Source organism: Phyllobates terribilis, unplaced genomic scaffold, assembly GCF_046119375.1.
Source record: "Phyllobates terribilis strain yellow unplaced genomic scaffold, ASM4611937v1 Scaffold_8__6_contigs__length_399053987, whole genome shotgun sequence".
In the NCBI taxonomy this organism is placed as follows: domain Eukaryota; kingdom Metazoa; phylum Chordata; class Amphibia; order Anura; family Dendrobatidae; genus Phyllobates; species Phyllobates terribilis.
In genome coordinates this window covers 152458525-152478485 of record NW_027362768.1, presented here as the reverse complement: position 1 = coordinate 152478485, position 19961 = coordinate 152458525, and the positions used below count along the sequence as shown (strand labels likewise).

Sequence of the window (19961 nt, the reverse complement as noted above, 5' to 3'; positions counted from 1 at the left end):
TAACTTTAATGAAGCAGTTGTAGTCACTTTTTGTTCCATCGGACATCATTTTCAAGAATATCTGCCTACTTGAGGTGGGCACAAAAACACAGTAGACCACATTTTGATGCCTGTCTCAAATAGGCATATACTGCCGCAAATGATGTCCGGCAGAGCACAATGTAACACCATCTGCTTCATTAAAGTCGATGACTCTGTCAGCGGATACCCTCAAATCCTGTTTTTCAAGGTTCCAGACTTAAGCCCCAGCACAGCCACTGATGTGTGGGTAAAGCATGATATGAACATAGTCTTCAAAATGTTTTCTTAACCCATTTCCTGGTAATTCAGTTTGCGTCAAATATGTTGGATGCAAACCAACTTCCATCCCCAACCTCAAAATTAGTTCAATTCTATATCTGTATTCTGATGACATCATCTCCGCAGTGATGTAAAACATGATGTCACTATCTCTCTGCTTATAATATCTGTTATATAAGACTGTTAAGCAGTCTAGGCAGCATCTTTCTCATGACAAACACTACGTCCTTGATTCATCAAAGAGTTTTTGACAGTTTTCTGGAGCCAAACCCCTTGAAATGCCACAAAATTAATGCAACTTGAAATTGCGTAAAAATCTTGCAACATTTGTAGTTTTTACGCTAGACGTGGTCAACCTCGCCAAAGTGGATGAAGCTGTGGCGGGACAGAGCATATCTAAGAAAGCTCATCAAATTCATCATAATTTATGTCACAAAAGTAGGGTAAATATGCCAGAAAACGCCGGTCTTAAAAAATGGGGGCCTACATCTCTGTCTACTGCTGGAGATTTAGTGTATCACTACAATGAGGAAACAAATCTTCCATGAGGTATACAGACTATTTAACTAAAGGAACGATTACAGACATAGTAAAGAGTGTGAAGAGATGATATAAAATGACTTACATTTCTTCGTCCTCCATATCATCGTCTAGGAGAGGTCCCATGCACAGGGTGCAGACATTTTTTAATATATTGGCGCAACCTCCACAGTACATGCCTATGAAGAGCAAGAATATTCATTAGACTTACAGTATGTGTATGTGTACAGCCATATCCATAATTGTTAATAATCCTATTTTTTTTAAACTTTTTTTGCGAAAATAAATTCCTCGGTCCTCCCGTATCTGTCCTGCCGTAGATGCTCCTCTGATTGGCTCTTCTGTCATATATAAAACCATTTTTATAATATTTACTTTTTTCTGTTTTTTATTATATATTTTTTATGTAACAATTTTATTACCCTAGCCCTAAATCTAACCCTAAACCTACAGCAGGCTGTACACATTATATGATTGTTGGATGAATGATGCTTTGGCCGAGAATTCGGCAAACAGTCTTCTCAACTGACTCTCCCATCCACAGGGGCACTCGTTTGGTCGATAGCCATCTCATCCGTCTCTCTTACACACAGAAGTGCTGTTCGACCAAGTGCACCTGTGTTCTTTATCCGAAAGCTGCCGGACTGATGCGTTAATTATCTCTGGGAGAGCAATGCGATCAGCAGTCTGAAGTTGGACATGTGCGACCATCAGTTGGCCAGCTTCCTCATACACATTGGACAGTAGGCTGAACCTAGTCTAATGTGTATGGGAGACTTAAGCATATCCCTAAACCTAACCATAAACCAATTGCTAGCTCCAACCCTAGTTAGTGTTAGAAAAAGTGTAAAAATAAAAATCAACTCTTACTACTTAATGATGACAGTACTGAATCATGTGCAGTGCGCTACCAAGGAATTTTGCTCCATCGTCCGCCAGTCAACCACCTCCACGGTCACACCCACACTATACCACTGGGATAATGCCTTACATTGAGTGGGCTTCTTACCTTTGCAGCCAGGGGTGGTGCATGCGCTGTATTCCTCAATGTTTTTGTTGGTACGTAGCTGGGCACATCCCATGCAATACTCCTCAGAGGATCCCATATATTTTGCTAATCCGCCGCATAAGAGTGGGCACCTGTTGGATGTATTAAGAGAGACAAGTCAGCTATAGATAAGCAGTGAAAGTACATTAATAAAGGAGACGTAAAGATGGTAATTACTTTGCAGCGAGTATAAGCATGATGCTGTTGTGCCCCTTGTCCACTTTGTTGCTTTTGATACTCTGGAAGAGAGCTTTCTCCACATACTTACGCTTGGTTAGCAACTTATTATAGAGGAAACATATCCGCACCTAACAGGAAATTAAAAATAAATTTATTATTGATACCATGTATCCTATAGAAAATGAGCTCCTCTTTATTCAAGGACAATTAACAGAACAGTTTTCCATTTTTTTGTCCTTTCATGTTTTCAAAAGCAATAACTTAATTTTATTTTTCATTAACATAATAACGGCATGAAGATTTGTTTTTTTTTTCGTGAGAAGAGTTTTATTTTTGGATGACACTATTCATTTTACCATATAATGTACTAAAAAACTAGAAATGGTTGGGTGAAAAAGTAAAAAAAAACAACTTAATTCCACCTATGATTTTTGGGTTTTGTTTATACGGCGATCATTGTGCACTGCAGTAATAACCCAACAACACGATTCTCTAGGTCACTACAATTACGGCGATATCAGACTTATCAGGTTATTTATTAATTTTTTTTACATTTTAGGGGTTTAAAGAATTTAGAATTTTGGAAGAAAAAAAGGGGGTTTGTTTTGCAATTTTTCTTTCAATAGAGCTGTGTAAGTTTTTCTTTTGCCTGGCAAACTGTGGTTTTTACTTGTGCTGTTTTCGGGGAACATACAAAGTTTTGATCTCTCTTTTTCTATTTATTATTGATACTCCTTTTTTATTGCATTTTTGGGTAAGAGCGCTAACTGATAGGTGGCAATTTTGGTGTTTCGATTTTTCTTTCTTTTCATCTTTTAATGTATAGGCTAAATAATTTTCCATGGACATGAATAATTTTGACATGCATATGACAATAATTTTGATACGGGCACGACATTACTCAAAATGTAAATTTTTCTTCTTTATTTTTCAATTCGGAAAAGGAGGTGATTTAAACTTTTATTTTTTTTATTTATTTCTTTAATTTTTCTAAAAAATGTTTACTTTATTATTTAGTCACCCTAGGAGACTTGAGCTTGCGATCATTTAGTCACTTGCCCTATATACTTCAATACTAGTGTTGAGCGAATTTGTTCGGCATTTCAAATCAGGGTTCGTGCTCGGGGTTCCGGCTTGTTTGCGCCCTAAAATCGTCTCCGCCCATGAACATCTCTGATTTGCCACGCTGTCACGAAGATAACATCTGTGTGACAGCGTGGCAAATCAGGGATGCTCATGGGCGGAACCGATTAATTGGAGCGAACAAGCCGGAACCCAGAACACAAACCCGAATTTGAAATACCAAACAAATTCGCTCAACACTATTTAGTACTAAAGTATTGCAGTATATGGTTCATTTACTGATCTCTCATGAAGTCCAGCCTCAGGCTGGGCTTCATAGGAGCACCGAGATGGCAGCTATTGAAGCCTCCCAGTTGCAATGGCAGCTCATCTTCTCCCGATGATCCCTGCTGCTGTTAGCAGTAAGTGCCAGTGGCTGTATAACACAGCTGGGCACTTGCCAAGTATGGAGCGGGCTCATTAAATGAGCCTGCTCCACACACTCACATCCATGGAAGGGGTAAATGTTACTCTCTAATATTTGTGAATAAACACCTCACCTCCTCTCGGATTGGATAATAGTAGGCACATATATAGCGTTTGAGTCTCCGCATATAAATCCCAAAAATGGCAATGAAAAATCCAAATCCATGCAGGAACGCTGCAAACATAGAAGAATAGCTGGTTAGTCTCAGGAAGAGAACATTTGGGAAGTGATGGAATAAGAACAGGTGCAAATCTGGGAAAATATGCTATGCCATGGTTTTATGGAGAATGTCCTATTTTGAGTTTAGATTTTCATCCCATAAAAAGTAGACACAGTAATTGCGTAAAAAATATTAGGAATTCCTTATTTTAGACTCTAGTTCATGCTTTACCCTGCAACTTCTTCCCTGTTAATAGAAACCTACCGATAAGAACATATTCACGGTAGTCTGGTTCTGAGGGTCGGATTTGGCATTTTGTGGTTTGAATGGTGATGTTGGTGGCCTGAATAGCTTCAAAAGCAGAAACCATGCTCGTGTAGATGTCATCCGCATATCCAGACCCATTGACAAGCATGGAAAATATTACAGGAGCTGAGACAAGAGGAAGGATGGGATGGGTATGTTAGAGACACAACACAACGACTAATATTTTGTTTGTGCATGGCCACCATTGTGATGAGAAGGTCATGAAGGATAAGGACAGGTCTGGAAAACATTGTCACTCACCACGAGTTACTATGTCTCCTTTCATTATATGGTCCACAACATCGAGTACCCAGTAAAAAAGGTAATCTAAGGACACAGAGAGCATTGCAACGAGGAAGCTACGAAAGACATTTATGATTTCGAAGACGTATCCTTTTTTTTCTTTCCTAGTTAGAGATAATGAGGCTGGAAAGAGATGTGAGAATAAATTGTTTCCATACAAGTTCTAGATATTACATGTAGGCTGTAAGACAAGAATATTTTGTACTTCCATTATCATTTATGATTGTACTAGGGATGAGCAAATTGTTTCTAAACTAATTGGATTTGCTACAAATTTCCCCAGAAAATTCAGAGGAGATATGCAGGAATCCAGCAAATTGGTTGGATTTTGCTGGATTCCTTGAAATCTACTCTAAATTTTTCCATTTATACTCACCTCTCCTCGGCTCTCTACATACCAGTCCTTGTTCTCCTATTACTCCTCTTCGGCCTTCTTCTTGTTCTCTGGCTTCTTGCACTGACAGTCTCCACATGGCTGCATGGCATCACGTGGGGCAGGATGCCTGTCATTGATGTCAATGACTTGCGTTGCACCACGCATGATGGCATGGAGCCTTGTGAATAGCGACAGTGTTGGATACCCAGAACAAGACGATAGAAGACAGAAGAGCTAACCGGAAGATGGGCGGGAGAAGTATGTGGAGCACTGAGAAGAGGTAGGTATAAGAGTTTATTTTTTTAACCACACGCCAGAAGATTCTTTTAGCCCCAAATTTATTAGACCTGAATCAAATTTTCCGGATGAACTCAAGAAAAGCTGCCAAATTTAAATTTTGGCAAATTCGCTCATCTCTAGATTGTATGTTAGAATAATATTGCGTTGCGCTCTCACTAGGTCGGATGAATCCATACACCTCGCTTGATGACAGAGGGAGTAGAGTATGACGATTTTGTTTTGCTCTCATTACATCCAGTTCAATGAAGTCGCGGGTGATGTAGATGTTATCATGATTGTTGTTACTCAGGTAATTTTTGCGATAGCGCAAGGCCCTGAGAGAAAGACACAGTTGGTATAGAAGTAGTATATGTGCATTTACATTACTGTAGATATATTTAAAGAAGCACTCCTCCTCCTATCAAAGTTTTTATCCTCTTAATATATTGCAGTCATCATATTATATAGCACTGTGTACTTACAATTACTCATTTCGCCTTTCTACCCAGTTAATTATTCTCTTTTCTCTGCTCTGCGTAGAAACAGGAAGTCTCTTGTCCCTGCATTTATCATTCCCCTCTTCAACTCCTGACCCAGCTGTTCCTCTCCTTCCCCCTGCCAGCGACTTTTGCAGTGACTTATATAAGGACAATTGACCTCCTGTTTCTACATGGAGCTTAGAAGGATTTATCTAGTCAGTTTTTAATCACGTAATGTCATAGACCTAATGGAAAAGAGAAGAATTAGCCGGGTAGAAAGGCAAAATGAGCAATTGTAAGTACACAGAGTTATATAATATGATGCTTGCTATATATTAAGAGGATAAAAACATTGATGGGAGGAGGAATGCATCTTTAAATTAATGTAAGCAATATATATAGATAATCAGATTGACTCTTACTGGATATAGGTGAAGACGCAGATGAAGACCATAGAATAGCTGAACATGCTCAGCATCTCCATATACTTTTCCACGTCTTCCTTTAGTTCTTTGACCATAACAGAAGAGATTTCATAATAGCTGACATTCATCTTCGCATTAAAATCGTGGATCACAGATATCTTAAAGTCAAATTGATTCCTAAAGTTCCTGATTACGGAGAGGATGGCTGCAGGAAGACAGAGGAAAACTTAAGAACACCTACACCTATCAGTATATTGATTATCTGGTATAGGAGTGCAAGTCCCATTATCTGTATATACAGTATTCTGGGTCAATTTATTTTATATAGATCATATATTTACTAATAAGTAGAGATAACTGCATCACTTAGAAATTAACCAAATTTGTCTCGAATTTCACAAAGCCAACTCTCATTCAACAGAAAAATGCACCAAATCCACCAAAGGGCGGATGGATGACCAACCTTTTGCTGAATTCAAAAGGACCAGAATGGGATGCCGACTAGGCCTCAAGATAACATGATGTCACAATTCTACTCACATATTGATGTCTGGTGAAATCTAGACTGACTTGACGTCATAACGTGTCGGGCTGCAACTTCATAATGTCTCAAGGCCTAGTGTTTGCCAGAGGTGTCGAAGACCCAATGGAACTCATTGAATTGTATGAAGAAGACTGGCGGTTTGTAAATGAAGACTGGATCAAAAACATATATATATCACAGTATATTATGTTTGTTTGTTTTTACCTTTTGTTTATTGCCATCTAAGCAGGGGCGTAACTACAATAGGTGCAGGGGTTACAATCGAACCCAGGCCCTAGAGCTTAATGGGCTAAAAAAGTCCATTTGAACAATATAAAAAGACCATTACTATTAAAAACATGCAATAATTGTGGGCCCCGTTGAAGCTTTTGTATTGGGGCCCATGAGCTTCGAGTTAAGCCACTGCTTCTGAGATTTGGAGAGATTTGATTTTCATCGTGACTATGAATTCGAATCCCTGCCGAATTTACTAGTAATGATCTACATAAGTGAACGGTCAGAGATTCTCCTTACTCAATTTTTAGGTCTAGTGTTTTTTTAAAATTGCAGCGGAATGATGGGTGCAGGACAAGAGACAGAGGAGCAAAACAATAACTAAAGAAATAGCTTTAGAACTAACTAAGAGATGTCTCATACTTACGATTTTTTACGTGTTTCCTCACAAATGCCTGCACATAGTCAGGAATGAGACAGAGGATGATAATAACTGTAACGCAGGAATATTGGAATTATTAATATAAGGAATCTGTAGATATTGTCAGTAAGACTTCAGAAGTGTAACTTTCACAGTGCAGAGAACTGCTTGTCTCATTCACACACACACACACATATATACACTGCTCAAAAAAATAAAGGGAACACTTAAACAACAGAATATAACTCCAAGTAAATCAAACTTCTGTGAAATCAAACTGTCCACTTAGGAAGCAACACTGATTGACAATCAATTACACATGCTGTTGTGCAAATGGAATAGACAATAGATGGAAATTATTGGCAATTATCAAGACACACTCATTAAAGGAGTGGTTCTGCAAGTGGGGACCACAGACCACATCTCAGTACCAATGCTTTCTGGTTGATGTTTTAGTCACTTTTGAATGTTCGTTGAGCTTTCACACTCGTGGTAGCATGAGACGGACTCTAAAACCCACAGAAGTTGCTCAGGTAGTGCAGCTCATCTAGGATGGCACATCAATGCGAGCTGTGGCAAGAAGGTTTGCTGTGTCTGAAAATTGTACATTCACACTGAAGGCATCAATACTATGAATTAACACATGTGGAATTATATACTTAACAAAAAAGTATGAAACAACTGAAAATATGTCTTATATTCTAGGTTCTTCAAAGTAGCCACCTTTTGCTTTGATGACTGCTTTGCACACTCTTGGCATTCTCTTTATGAGCTTCAAGAGGTAGTCACCGGAAATGGTTTTCACTTCACAGGTGTGCCCTGTCAGGTTTAATAAGTGGGATTTCTTGCCTTATAAATGGGGTTGAGACCATCATTTGTGTTGTGCAGAAGTCTGATGGATACACACCTGATAGTCCCACTGAATAGACTGTTGTAGCACCCTGAGGATTCGGCTGCTACAGGAGTATTGCACCTCAACCCAGAGGTGTGATATTCCACTCCCGGGCAAGGATGGAGAGTGGAACTGAGCTCGGTAGGCTGCATGCACTACACACATCCCATTTCCGGGGAACAGGCCGACGGTACTCCCACTTAGAAATGTGCAGGTACGACCGAGTCTGTTCCTGGCTGGAGTGGGAGGGGGGTGGTACATCCCATGTAGTGTAGGGGCAGATAGGGGGAGCAGCCTGGGTAAAGATAGGAGCTCATTGGGTGCTGGTCACCTGAGCTCACACATAGAGGGTGTATATAAGGTGGGCACCAACTAAGATCAGGGTCAGATGCAGAGGATCAGATGCAGAGAGTCAGTCAGCTGCAGAGAACAAGTCAGGAGCAGAGGAGAGAAGAAAGACAAAGACCCAGAGTGAGAGAGGAGAAAAGAGAGAGACCCAGAGCACAGAAGAGAAGGACTCTGAGATCCCAACTAAAAGCACCGGGTGAAGAGTCGGCATCAGGGTACCGGAACCCAAGCTGGTGGGGGTAAAAACATTCCCCAGCCAGAGACCGGAGACCGTGGGCAGCGTCTGCCACGGTCACCCATCACATCCACCCCGAAGGCACACCACATGAAGGGTCAGGGAACCCAGGGCCAAGGGTGTCCCAACAGAAGGCCCGAGGGAGCTGGACCTAGGTGGATTACTGGTGGGGACGGCCAGAGAACGGGACAGAAAGAGAGCTCAGGGCCACGCTCCGGACTTGTTTGGGGGTTGGCTGGATCCAGGACCTGGTGGACGCAGCACGGCTCGGGTGGTCACTAGCAGCTGGAGTGACCAGTACAACATCTGCAGTAAGTAAACACCCTTAACTGCACAACCCGACTCTGTCTTCACTGCCGTCTGCACTACACCACCACAACCCCCATCCTCTGCGCCTGTCCCCTCTGAGGCTATACCCCTCCCGTTGGGGGTTATCCCACCAAGCTGCGCATCCACCATCAGCCTCAGCGGACCTTGCTGCAGCGGCGGCCACAGTGACCGCATCACAACGGGTGGCGTAGTCGACACAAAAGAACTCTTAATAACATCTGTAGGACTGCCACATAACACTGAGCTTGACGCCCTGGGCACGGGCCGGGTCACAGCCGCTCGGAGACTACAACCCCCCATCTGATCCGGTGCCGGGTATTCCCCTCAAAAAGGAATATGTCCCAGGGGGCGCGTCAACTTTGGCGTAGTCGGCAGGATTACGTGCCCGCAACACCCGGGTACTGCGTGCCTGAAGAAAAGTGCAAGTTTACCTCAGAAAGAAGTCTCCCGCCGGTTCCGGAGGGTCCACGCCATCGGACTCCATCACCAGTCGTTTCCCGCCGATTGTCCGCCATTTCCAACTTGTTCCCGCCATCTGCAGAGTTTCCCGCCACTGGGCGACGCTTCCCGCCAAAACCGCAGATTTCCCGCCTTGGAAGAGCAGCGGACGCCATTATGGGCGTGCCAAAGGAGGGCAAGAGGCCACCTCCCATCGTGGGCCAGGACAGAAAATGGCGCCAAAAGTGGAAACCGCCCCCACCAACAGAGACTGTGATGCTGGAGGTGTCTGTCAGCGTGAAAGAACTACCCCTGGAGCTGACAGTCACCGAGTTGCCCCGGGACCGCCCTCGAAGTGGGAGGAGATGAAAGAAAAGAGCGAAGATGGGTGCCGCCTGGAGCAGTCTGGAGCAAGCGCACCCGGAGACAAGAAGTCTGGAGAGGAGTAGCAGAGAAGCTCACCCGGAGATGTCCAGAGAGCAGAGCAGCACCGGCCCGCTGGCCAGGAGCCTGCTGGAAGAAGGGCAGAGCAGCACCGACCCGTTGGTCAGGAGCCTGCTGGACACCACGACCCCACTAGGCCTAGTGGAGGTCCTTGCACAGCTCCCCCGAGACCGGGAGTGTGCACAGACTGCCCTGGAGGGCCTCGCACGGAGGATGGCCCGGGTACAGCGCGAGATATTGGCGGAATGGAGCCGGGAGATGGCCAAGACGCAAGCTGAAACCAAGACCCGGAGCACGCCAGCCGAGATGAGGAAGGAGACCGCCTCTGAGGATGGCGCGGGAGGACCCAAGGCCGGAGACGGCGCCGAGAAGGGAGCCGAACGCATGGAGGCAGGTAAAGGGGACGTCTATACCCCAAGCCGGGACACCGCTTACCTGCCCCAGCTCCCCGTCGCAGAGCCCGAAAGTCCCCCTGCTGTGCCCGAAAACGCCATGTCACCGACGCAGACTAGGCCCCAACCGGAAGCCGCCGCCGCGACCCCTGTGACGTCACACGCCTCGACCCCGAGCGTGACCAAGCAGGAAGTACCACCAGCCTGGTCGCAGGGCCTAGAATTCCCGGGCGCCGCAACACCAACAGCGCCCCCTACCTCTGCGGAGCCTCCGGCCTGGTCGCAAGGCCAGGTAGCCCAGGGCGCCGCCGTATTAACGGTGCCCTTCACCTTCCAGGTGCCCCAGGCCTGGCCGCAAGGCCTGGGCAACCCGGGCGCCACCACCACCGCGCCCGCACCCGTAAAACCAAGGGTGCCGCGTCTGGGAGAGGACTTGTTTGCCCAGCACACGTGGCCGGACGGGCAGCCTTTCATCTGGCCCCAGAAGTATTATGAACTGGAGCACCAGAGGAGGGTTGGGGCCATGTGTGCACCCCTGATTCCGGCTCCGAAGCCCGTAATAAGGATCTCGCCCCCGCTAGCGGAAGCACAGTTTGAGTGGGACCCCACCGGAGAAGATCTAATGGGGTTCACTCAGGAAACTAGGGCAGCTGCAGCAGAGCGTGCGGAGTGCTGCCGCCAACAGCTCGAGGAGTTTGCGAGGGAGCGGAGAGAGAGGCGGGTCCGGGAACAACAGGCCCAAATAAGGAGCGCCGAGCAAAAGAGCCGGACCAGGAGGGACCCCCGTGCAGCGCACAGTCCCCGTACCACCGGGACTGTAATCAAGTTTAACCAGCAGCACGGGTGGGGCTTCATCAGAGACAACAACACCCCCGGCGACGTCTTTGTCACGCGCAGAGACGTGGAGTCCCATCTGCCGGAGGGGCACAGAGGTCGTGACCTCTACATCGGAGACGAGGTCACCTTCACCCGGCACAAGTGTGCCAAAGGACCTTACGCCCTCCACGTACACCGCCTGACGGAGGAGGAGTTGCGGTGCGAGGAGGAGGAGCAAGAGGACCCGGACGGGTCTGAAGTAACAACCAGCTGTAAGCAAAGAGCAGGAGGAAGACGCCGTTGAGTGCGGCAGAGAAGTGATGTAAATAGTTACCCGACCGGGTACCAAAGAAACTGTTGATACTTATATATAGTCCCCGTTGGGACCAGCTGTGTGAACTGTTTACCCGTTAACCCCTTAATCCCACAGGCTGAGGACTGTGAGCAGCCATCCCCTTCCCTCTACCTGGCCGAGGACTGAGAGCGGCCAACTTTCCCTGTATATAGTTGCGCGTCCTAAAGCGCCCCCTACCGGTTTTATAGTAAAACCAGTTTTTTCTAAGAGACTGTCGCACTTTTCCCGGACACACGTTGCACAGTGTCCGGAGGAGGAACCTGAAACAAGAGACGACGAGAATGTTTATATGAAAAGTTTTATATATATAATGTTTTATATGTTTTATTATGTTTATATGAAAAAAAAAATTTTTGTATGTTTTGGTGTTTTTGTCTTTACAGCCCGAGGACGTGCTGTGGTTTACCAGGGGGGAATGTAGCACCCTGAGGATTCGGCTGCTACAGGAGTATTGCACCTCAACCCAGAGGTGTGATATTCCACTCCCGGGCAAGGATGGAGAGTGGAACTGAGCTCGGTAGGCTGCATGCACTACACACATCCCATTTCCGGGGAACAGGCCGACGGTACTCCCACTTAGAAATGTGCAGGTACGACCGAGTCTGTTCCTGGCTGGAGTGGGAGGGGGGTGGTACATCCCATGTAGTGTAGGGGCAGATAGGGGGAGCAGCCTGGGTAAAGATAGGAGCTCATTGGGTGCTGGTCACCTGAGCTCACACATAGAGGGTGTATATAAGGTGGGCACCAACTAAGATCAGGGTCAGATGCAGAGGATCAGATGCAGAGAGTCAGTCAGCTGCAGAGAACAAGTCAGGAGCAGAGGAGAGAAGAAAGACAAAGACCCAGAGTGAGAGAGGAGAAAAGAGAGAGACCCAGAGCACAGAAGAGAAGGACTCTGAGATCCCAACTAAAAGCACCGGGTGAAGAGTCGGCATCAGGGTACCGGAACCCAAGCTGGTGGGGGTAAAAACATTCCCCAGCCAGAGACCGGAGACCGTGGGCAGCGTCTGCCACGGTCACCCATCACATCCACCCCAAAGGCACACCACATGAAGGGTCAGGGAACCCAGGGCCAAGGGTGTCCCAACAGAAGGCCCGAGGGAGCTGGACCTAGGTGGATTACTGGTGGGGACGGCCAGAGAACGGGACAGAAAGAGAGCTCAGGGCCACGCTCCGGACTTGTTTGGGGGTTGGCTGGATCCAGGACCTGGTGGACGCAGCACGGCTCGGGTGGTCACTAGCAGCTGGAGTGACCAGTACAACATCTGCAGTAAGTAAACACCCTTAACTGCACAACCCGACTCTGTCTTCACTGCCGTCTGCACTACACCACCACAACCCCCATCCTCTGCGCCTGTCCCCTCTGAGGCTATACCCCTCCCGTTGGGGGTTATCCCACCAAGCTGCGCATCCACCATCAGCCTCAGCGGACCTTGCTGCAGCGGCGGCCACAGTGACCGCATCACAACGGGTGGCGTAGTCGACACAAAAGAACTCTTAATAACATCTGTAGGACTGCCACATAACACTGAGCTTGACGCCCTGGGCACGGGCCGGGTCACAGCCGCTCGGAGACTACAACCCCCCATCTGATCCGGTGCCGGGTATTCCCCTCAAAAAGGAATATGTCCCAGGGGGCGCGTCACTGTTAGAATTTGTATTATGGCAAGAAAAATGAGTGGTTATCATTACTTTAAGAGATGAAGGTCAGTCAGTCTGAAAAATTGGGCAGACTTTGAAAGTGTCCCCAAGTGCAGTTGCAAAAACCATCAAGCACTACAAAGAAACTGGCTCACATGAGGACCGCCCCAGGAAAGGAAGACCAAGAGTAACCTTTGCTTCTGAGGATAAGTTTATCCGAGTCACCAGCCTCAGAAATCGCAGGTTAACAGCAGCTCAGATTAGAGACCAGGTCAATGCCACACAGAGTTCTAGCAGCAGACACATCTCTACATCTCTAGTTGGACCATCATTTATTTTTCAACAGGACAATGACCTCAAACACACCTCCAGGCTGTGTAAGGGCTATTTGACCAAGGAGGAGAGTGATGGGGTGCTAAGCCAGATGACCTGGCCTCCACAGTCACCAGACCTGAACCCAATCGAGATGGTTTGGGGTGAGCTGGACCGCAGAGTGAAGGCAAAAGGGCCAACAAGTGCTAAGCATCTCTGGGAACTCCTTCAAGATTGTTGGAAGACCATTTCCGGTGACTACCTCTTGAAGCTCATAAAGAGAATGCCAAGAGTGTGCAAAGCAGTCATCAAAGCAAAAGGTGGCTACTTTGAAGAACCTAGAATATAAGACATATTTTCAGTTGTTTCACACTTTTTTGTTAAGCATATAATTCCACATGTGTTAATTCATAGTTTTGATGCCTTCAGTGTGAATGTACAATTTTCATAGTCATGAAAATACAGAAAAATCTTTAAATGAGGAGGTGTGTCCAAACTTTTGGTCTGTACTGTATATATATATATATATATATATATATATATATATATATATATATGTCAAAAAAACTGACCAGCACATCCCAAATGTGAACAGGTGCAAGCTGCAGAAACTGCATAAGATATATAAAAAGAAAGCGCAGCAGCACTCCATTATGGCCAAGATACATAAAGACAATAAAACCATTTAATTTAAACTGTGTTATTACTCAATAAGCTTTACTTACAAAAAATGGAGGTTCTTAGCGCATAAATTGGCCAATTCATGTGTGCCCATCAACCGCTGCAAGGTGACCTCCCATCTGATGGGTACTACTCTGCCTACATGCCTCTCTTGGGCTACAAGCCTATAACTCTGGACAGAACATGTCACTTCTGGGCTAAAACACCTACAATTTAAATGGGCTGGTAGAATAGAATATACATCACCTGCTGGTTAAATGGGGGGAGTGCAAGGTCAAACAGGAGGCAGTTCCCACCTCCTATAGTAATATGTCAAAAAAACTGACCAGCACATCCCAAATGTGAACAGGTGCAAGCTGCAGAAACTGCATAAGATATATAAAAAGAAAGCGCAGCAGCACTCCATTATGGCCAAGATACATAAAGACAATAAAGATGGGAGGTCACCTTGCAGCGGTTGATGGGCACACATGAATTGGCCAATTTATGCGCTAAGAACCTCCATTTTTTGTAAGTAAAGCTTATTGAGTAATAACACAGTTTAAATTAAATGGTTTTATTGTCTTTATGTATCTTGGCCATAATGGAGTGCTGCTGCGCTTTCTTTATATATATATATATATATATATATATATATATATATATATATATATATATATATATATATATGTATGTATATACACCGCGTGCAGAATTATTAGGCAAATGCGTATTTTGATCACTTTGATACTTTTAATACATGTTGTCCTACTCCAAGCTGCATAGGCTTGAGAGCCAACTACCAATTAAGTAAATCTGGTGATGTGCATCTCTGTAATGAGGAGGGGTGTTGACTAATGACATCAACACCCTATATAAGGTGTGCTTAATTATTAGGCAACTTCCTTTCCTTTGGCAAAATGGGTCAGAAGAGAGATTTGACGGGCTCTGAAAAGTCCAAAATTGTGAGATGTCTTGCAGAGGGATGCAGCAGTCTTGAAATTTCCAAACTTTTGAAGCGTGATCACCGAACAATCAAGCGTTTCATGGCAAATAGCCAACAGGGTCGCAAGAAGCGTGTTGGCCAAGAAAGGCGCAAAATAACTGCCCATGAATTGAGGAAAATCAAGCATGAAACTGCCAAGATGCCATTCGCCACCAGTTTTGCCATATTTCAGAGCTGCAACGTTACTGGAGTATTAACAAGCACAAGGTGTGCGATACTCAGGGACATGGCCAAGGTAAGGAAGGCTGAAAAACGACCACCTTTGAACAAGAAACATAAGATAAAACGTCAAGAATGGGTCAAGAAATATCTTAAGACTGATTTTCAAAGGTTTTATGGACTGATGAAATGAGCGTGACTCTTGATGGGCCAGATGGATGGGCCAGAGCCTGGATCAATAAAGGGCAGAGAGCTCCACTCCGATTCAGACGCCAGCAAGGTGGAGCTGGGGTACTGGTATGGGCTGGTATCATCAAAGATGAACTTGTGGGACCTTTTAGGGTTGAGGATGGAGTGAAGCTCAACTCCCAGACCTACTGCCAGTTTCTAGAAGACAACTTCTTCAAGCAGTGGTAAGGAAGAAGTCGGTATCGTTCAAGAAAAACATGATTTTCATGCAGGACAATGCTCCATCACATGCATCCAACTACTTCACAGCGTGGCTGGCCAGTAAAGGTCTAAAAGAAGAAAAAATAATGACATGGCCCCCTTGTTCACCTGATCTGAACCCCATAGAGAACCTGTGGTCCATCATAAAATGTGAGATCTACAGGGAGGGAAAACAGTACACCTCTCGGAACAGTGTCTGGGAGGCTGTGGTGACTGCTGCACGCAATGTTGGTCGAAAACAGATCAAGCAACTGACAGAATCTATGGATGGAAGGCTGCTGAGTGTCATCATAAAGAAAGGTGGCTATATTGATAACTCATTTTTTTGTTTTTTGTTTTTGCATGTAAGAAATGTTTATTTCTAAATTTTGTGCACTGATATTGGTTTACCTGCTGAAAATAAACAAGCGAGATGGGATTAGATTTGGTTTTTATTAAGTTGCCTAATAATTCTGCACAGTAATAGTTTTCCTGCACAAACAGATATCCTCCTAAGATAGCCAAATCTAAAATAAAACCCACTCCAACTTCCAAAAATATTAAGCTTGGATATTTGAGTCTTTTTGGGTTGATTGAGAACATAGTTGTTGATCAATAATAAAAATAATCCTCTAAAATACAACTTGCCTAATAATTCTGCACACAGTGTATATTTCCCAGTGAAGAGGAAGCACCAATCAGGTCATGAGGAACACTACCATGAAAAATCATAATGTGTAGGTGACTAGGGGCATCAAAGTGTGTGTAGGAGACCTTTGGGGGGAAGACTGTATGGGAACCATATTGTGTTGGGCATGATTTTTTAGGGCATTATAGTGGGGCAATCATAATGTGTGGGGGGCATCTTTACATAGGAGACTGTGATGACAAGATACTGTGCGGAGGGCACTGTGGGCACACCATTGTGAGAAGAGGACAATGAAGGCATCATGCTGAGATGGTGTAAGATTGTGGGGTCATTATATTGCTTAAGTGATGCAAGAGCATAATAATGTGGGGTGGGCATCTTTGTATGGGGCAAACCAGACTGAGAGGGCATCACACTGTGTGGAGGTAACTGTGGGGGCACCATTGTATTGGAGGGCACTGGGAAAGCATCATATTATGTTGTGGGGCATCAGGGGCATCACATTATGTGTGCAGAGGGGCAGCAAATGTGGGAGCATTTAAACACAATGTGTATAGGGGTATTTTTGGGGCATCCTACTGTGTGGAGGGGCACTGTGAGTGTGCCATATTGGGTGGGGGTTATAAAATGGGCATTCAAATGAATGAGAACATTAGGGCACTATTTTTGTGTGAGTGCACAAAAAGCATTGGTTGGGGTTAACGGTGTGTCCCCTTTCTTGTCCTTTAGAGTTGAGAGGTATGTTATTTGAACACAATCTGACTTACAATCATTTATCGAACACAATCTGACTTACAATCATTTATCGAATACAATCTGACTTACAATCATTTATCGCCAGCCTAAATGAGAATGACTTCGGTCTTGAATTTACCCCTACTGTTAGTAATACTAGTATTAACTTTTTGGATCTGACGATCATGGTGAATCAGGGTCGCCTTTCCACAAAGTGTCTTCGTAAATTGGTCAATTCCAATAGTTTTATACATATCACCAGTTGCCATCTACCGGTGTGGGTAACTAACATCCCTAAGGGGCAGTTTACTCGCATTCGCAGAAATTGCACAAATGTGGAGGATTTTTTGGACGAATCTGAATATGTGAAAAACCAATTCCTAAATAGGGGATACGACAAGGACCATCTTGAGAAATCTATACAAGAGGTGCAAAAAATTCCCCGTAGGGACCTAGTGCTCAAGCAAAAGGAAACAGCCCAATTTGATGATAATATTTCACAACAGATATATCACTTACCAATAATTACGCAATATCATTCTAATCACAGAAACTTTAGAAACATCATTAGTAGATATTGGTCTATTCTAAAACAGGACAAAACCATATTTTATATTTGCACTCGTACAAATATAAAACGAGGGATACAGACCTCATTTTCTGACTCTATTGGTAAGAGATCCTATAACATCAAGGATTATATATCCTGTCATTCAACGGGTGTCATCTATATGATTCGTTGCTTGTGTGACAAAATATATATAGGCCGAGCAAAACGTAGACTTGTGGTTAGGATTAAGGAACATTTGGATAATATTAATAAGGGTTTTAAAGGGCATCCCCTATCTCGACACTCTTCTTATTATCATAACCGATCTTGTATCGGCATGTCTTTCTGTGGGATTCAGAAGGTGCCAAGGAACTGGAGACGGGGCGATTATCTAAGGCAAATGTCCAGGGTGGAATCCAAATGGATTTTTACTCTGGATTGTTTGGCTCCTAGGGGTTTGAATCATGAGATCGAGTTATATGCCTTTAATTAGGGGTTCACCAAATCCAGTTAGCCCTCCCCCTTTTTTTTGCATGAACCCCCATGCCTCATTTTTTACCTTTTCCCCTTTCTATATTTTTATTTATATATTTTTTTCCCTTAAGGGTAGGTAGGCTATCGATGGGGCAAGTATTTGTGTTCCCTGCAAGACATCCTTTCAGGACTGATTAGGGAACAATTGCCAAAAGGCTTAGTTTAGTTTTATATATATATATATATATATATATATATATATATATATATATATATACACTTTATTATCATATATTATATTTTTAATATCACTTTAATAGTTGAGATAACATCTTTTTATGGGGGTGTATGTGTACATATTAGATATTCATACATCCATTTATATTTCATATTTCATACAATCACGTATATATATTTTTCACTTTTTAATTCTTGATATAGGTTCATATACCTTTTAAATAAATTACTATTAAATAAACTACTTTTTAATCAGTGTTTTTCTATCCAGAATAAAGATACTATTATATATTTTTCAGGCTCCTTTTTATATATAATATATCTATTTGCATCCACTATTTATCACATATCTAGGGGCCCCTTTTTGCTCTGGGTGTGTCTCCTGGAGCCTATACATCAGGTGTGCTTAGGGGAATTAAAACTCCTCTGTGGGTGGAAAGGTTAATTAGAAGTGCTATATGATCATGATGAGCATGGGGGGGGGCACTCCCTGAAGAAGAAGGACAGTGATTCCTTCCATACGCGTTGGATTTTGTGGCCGCTCTGAGGCTCTCTGAGCAGTAACGTCGCCCTAACTACTCCCCCCGTGTGTGGCATCAGCTAGCGGCTTAGCTTCCGGCCGGGGCACGCCGCAGGTCGAGCGCCAGCTGTAGATTCATGGCAAGGGGCATCTCTGGGAGGAATCTCCCATTACAGACTTTTTCACCGCCAGGCATTATACGGGGATTCCAGGACCCAGCACAATATAGGAGGACAAAGCAAACTACACAGGTACTTTAACCATTGTGCTATCATCTGCATTGGTCCATAGGTAGTGTCTAATTGGATGATTTTATCAGTTGTCTCTGTGATCCCTATAGCAGCACAATAGGGGATTGCAGGTGCAGGGATTTTTTTTTTCCCATTTTATTATTGACACTATTGTAGGTAGGTCTATTAAGGCATTATCTGCATTACTTCTGACATATGTTTACCCTGGTGTTCTAGATTCTTTCAGACACTTATTTTTGACGTCTGCGAGCGCGGTAGTATATACTCCATTCACTATGTTATTCCATGATGATATTTATATGATGATGTCATCATATGAGGTTACACTTACTTTTCGCCAGGCCGCAAAGAGGCCGGAACACATCTAGAATGTAGCACAGGAAGCCCATGAATGACATCACTTTGAAGCAGTTGTTCTTGGCTTCATCAAAGGCCTTGTTGCACTTTATATATGGGCGCTCCAGCTCTTCACTACAGATGTCACCTATATTAGCGATGAATGCCCACACGGCACGGAGGTTCCTCACTATAGGAAAAAAAAAGGTAGAGCCTGGTATAGAGGGAGTAGTATGGACATGACAAACCATAAGCTTTTTCTGTTCTTGACAGCCCCGCTGTGGATGATGAATCCCCATTTGGAAAGGTTTAGCTATAGTGATGAAAGAGCATACTCGCAAGTACTCGGTACTCGTCCGAACATCTCAGTACTTGAGATGCTCGAAGCACGCCGAGTACTTGAGAGATGCTTGGGCGGATGCTCGGGTCCCCTCCCTGCATGTTTGGTGCTCTTTACAGAGCCAATCAACATGCAGGGATTGCCTGCCACTCACTGCAATGCTGCAGCCATGTTAGTTGTGGCATTACAGTGATTGGCTGGCCGCACAGCGTCATCAGGTGTATATCAGACCTGGCGCCGCCGTGCTCCTCAGTCTACTCCGCAATCAGGCAGTGTAGGGAGAGGTGAG

The 19961-nt window shown here is 44.4% G+C and overlaps 1 protein-coding gene across 1 annotated transcript in view; it reads right to left on the bottom strand.

The window, feature by feature from the left end:
- Window positions 1-921: 921 nt before the first annotated feature.
- Window positions 922-19961, bottom strand: part of DCST2 (DC-STAMP domain containing 2) — a 38448-nt gene continuing 19408 nt past the window's right edge. Inside the window, exons 5-14 of the mRNA XM_073645246.1 lie at window positions 19328-19522; window positions 7130-7195; window positions 5943-6150; window positions 5219-5376; window positions 4345-4509; window positions 4042-4209; window positions 3691-3791; window positions 2066-2196; window positions 1850-1980; window positions 922-1019 (exon numbers count right to left, since the gene is read on the bottom strand). Of these exons, the coding sequence (XP_073501347.1) occupies window positions 922-1019; window positions 1850-1980; window positions 2066-2196; window positions 3691-3791; window positions 4042-4209; window positions 4345-4509; window positions 5219-5376; window positions 5943-6150; window positions 7130-7195; window positions 19328-19522 (1421 nt within the window). The remainder of the gene's footprint in view (window positions 1020-1849; window positions 1981-2065; window positions 2197-3690; window positions 3792-4041; window positions 4210-4344; window positions 4510-5218; window positions 5377-5942; window positions 6151-7129; window positions 7196-19327; window positions 19523-19961) is intronic.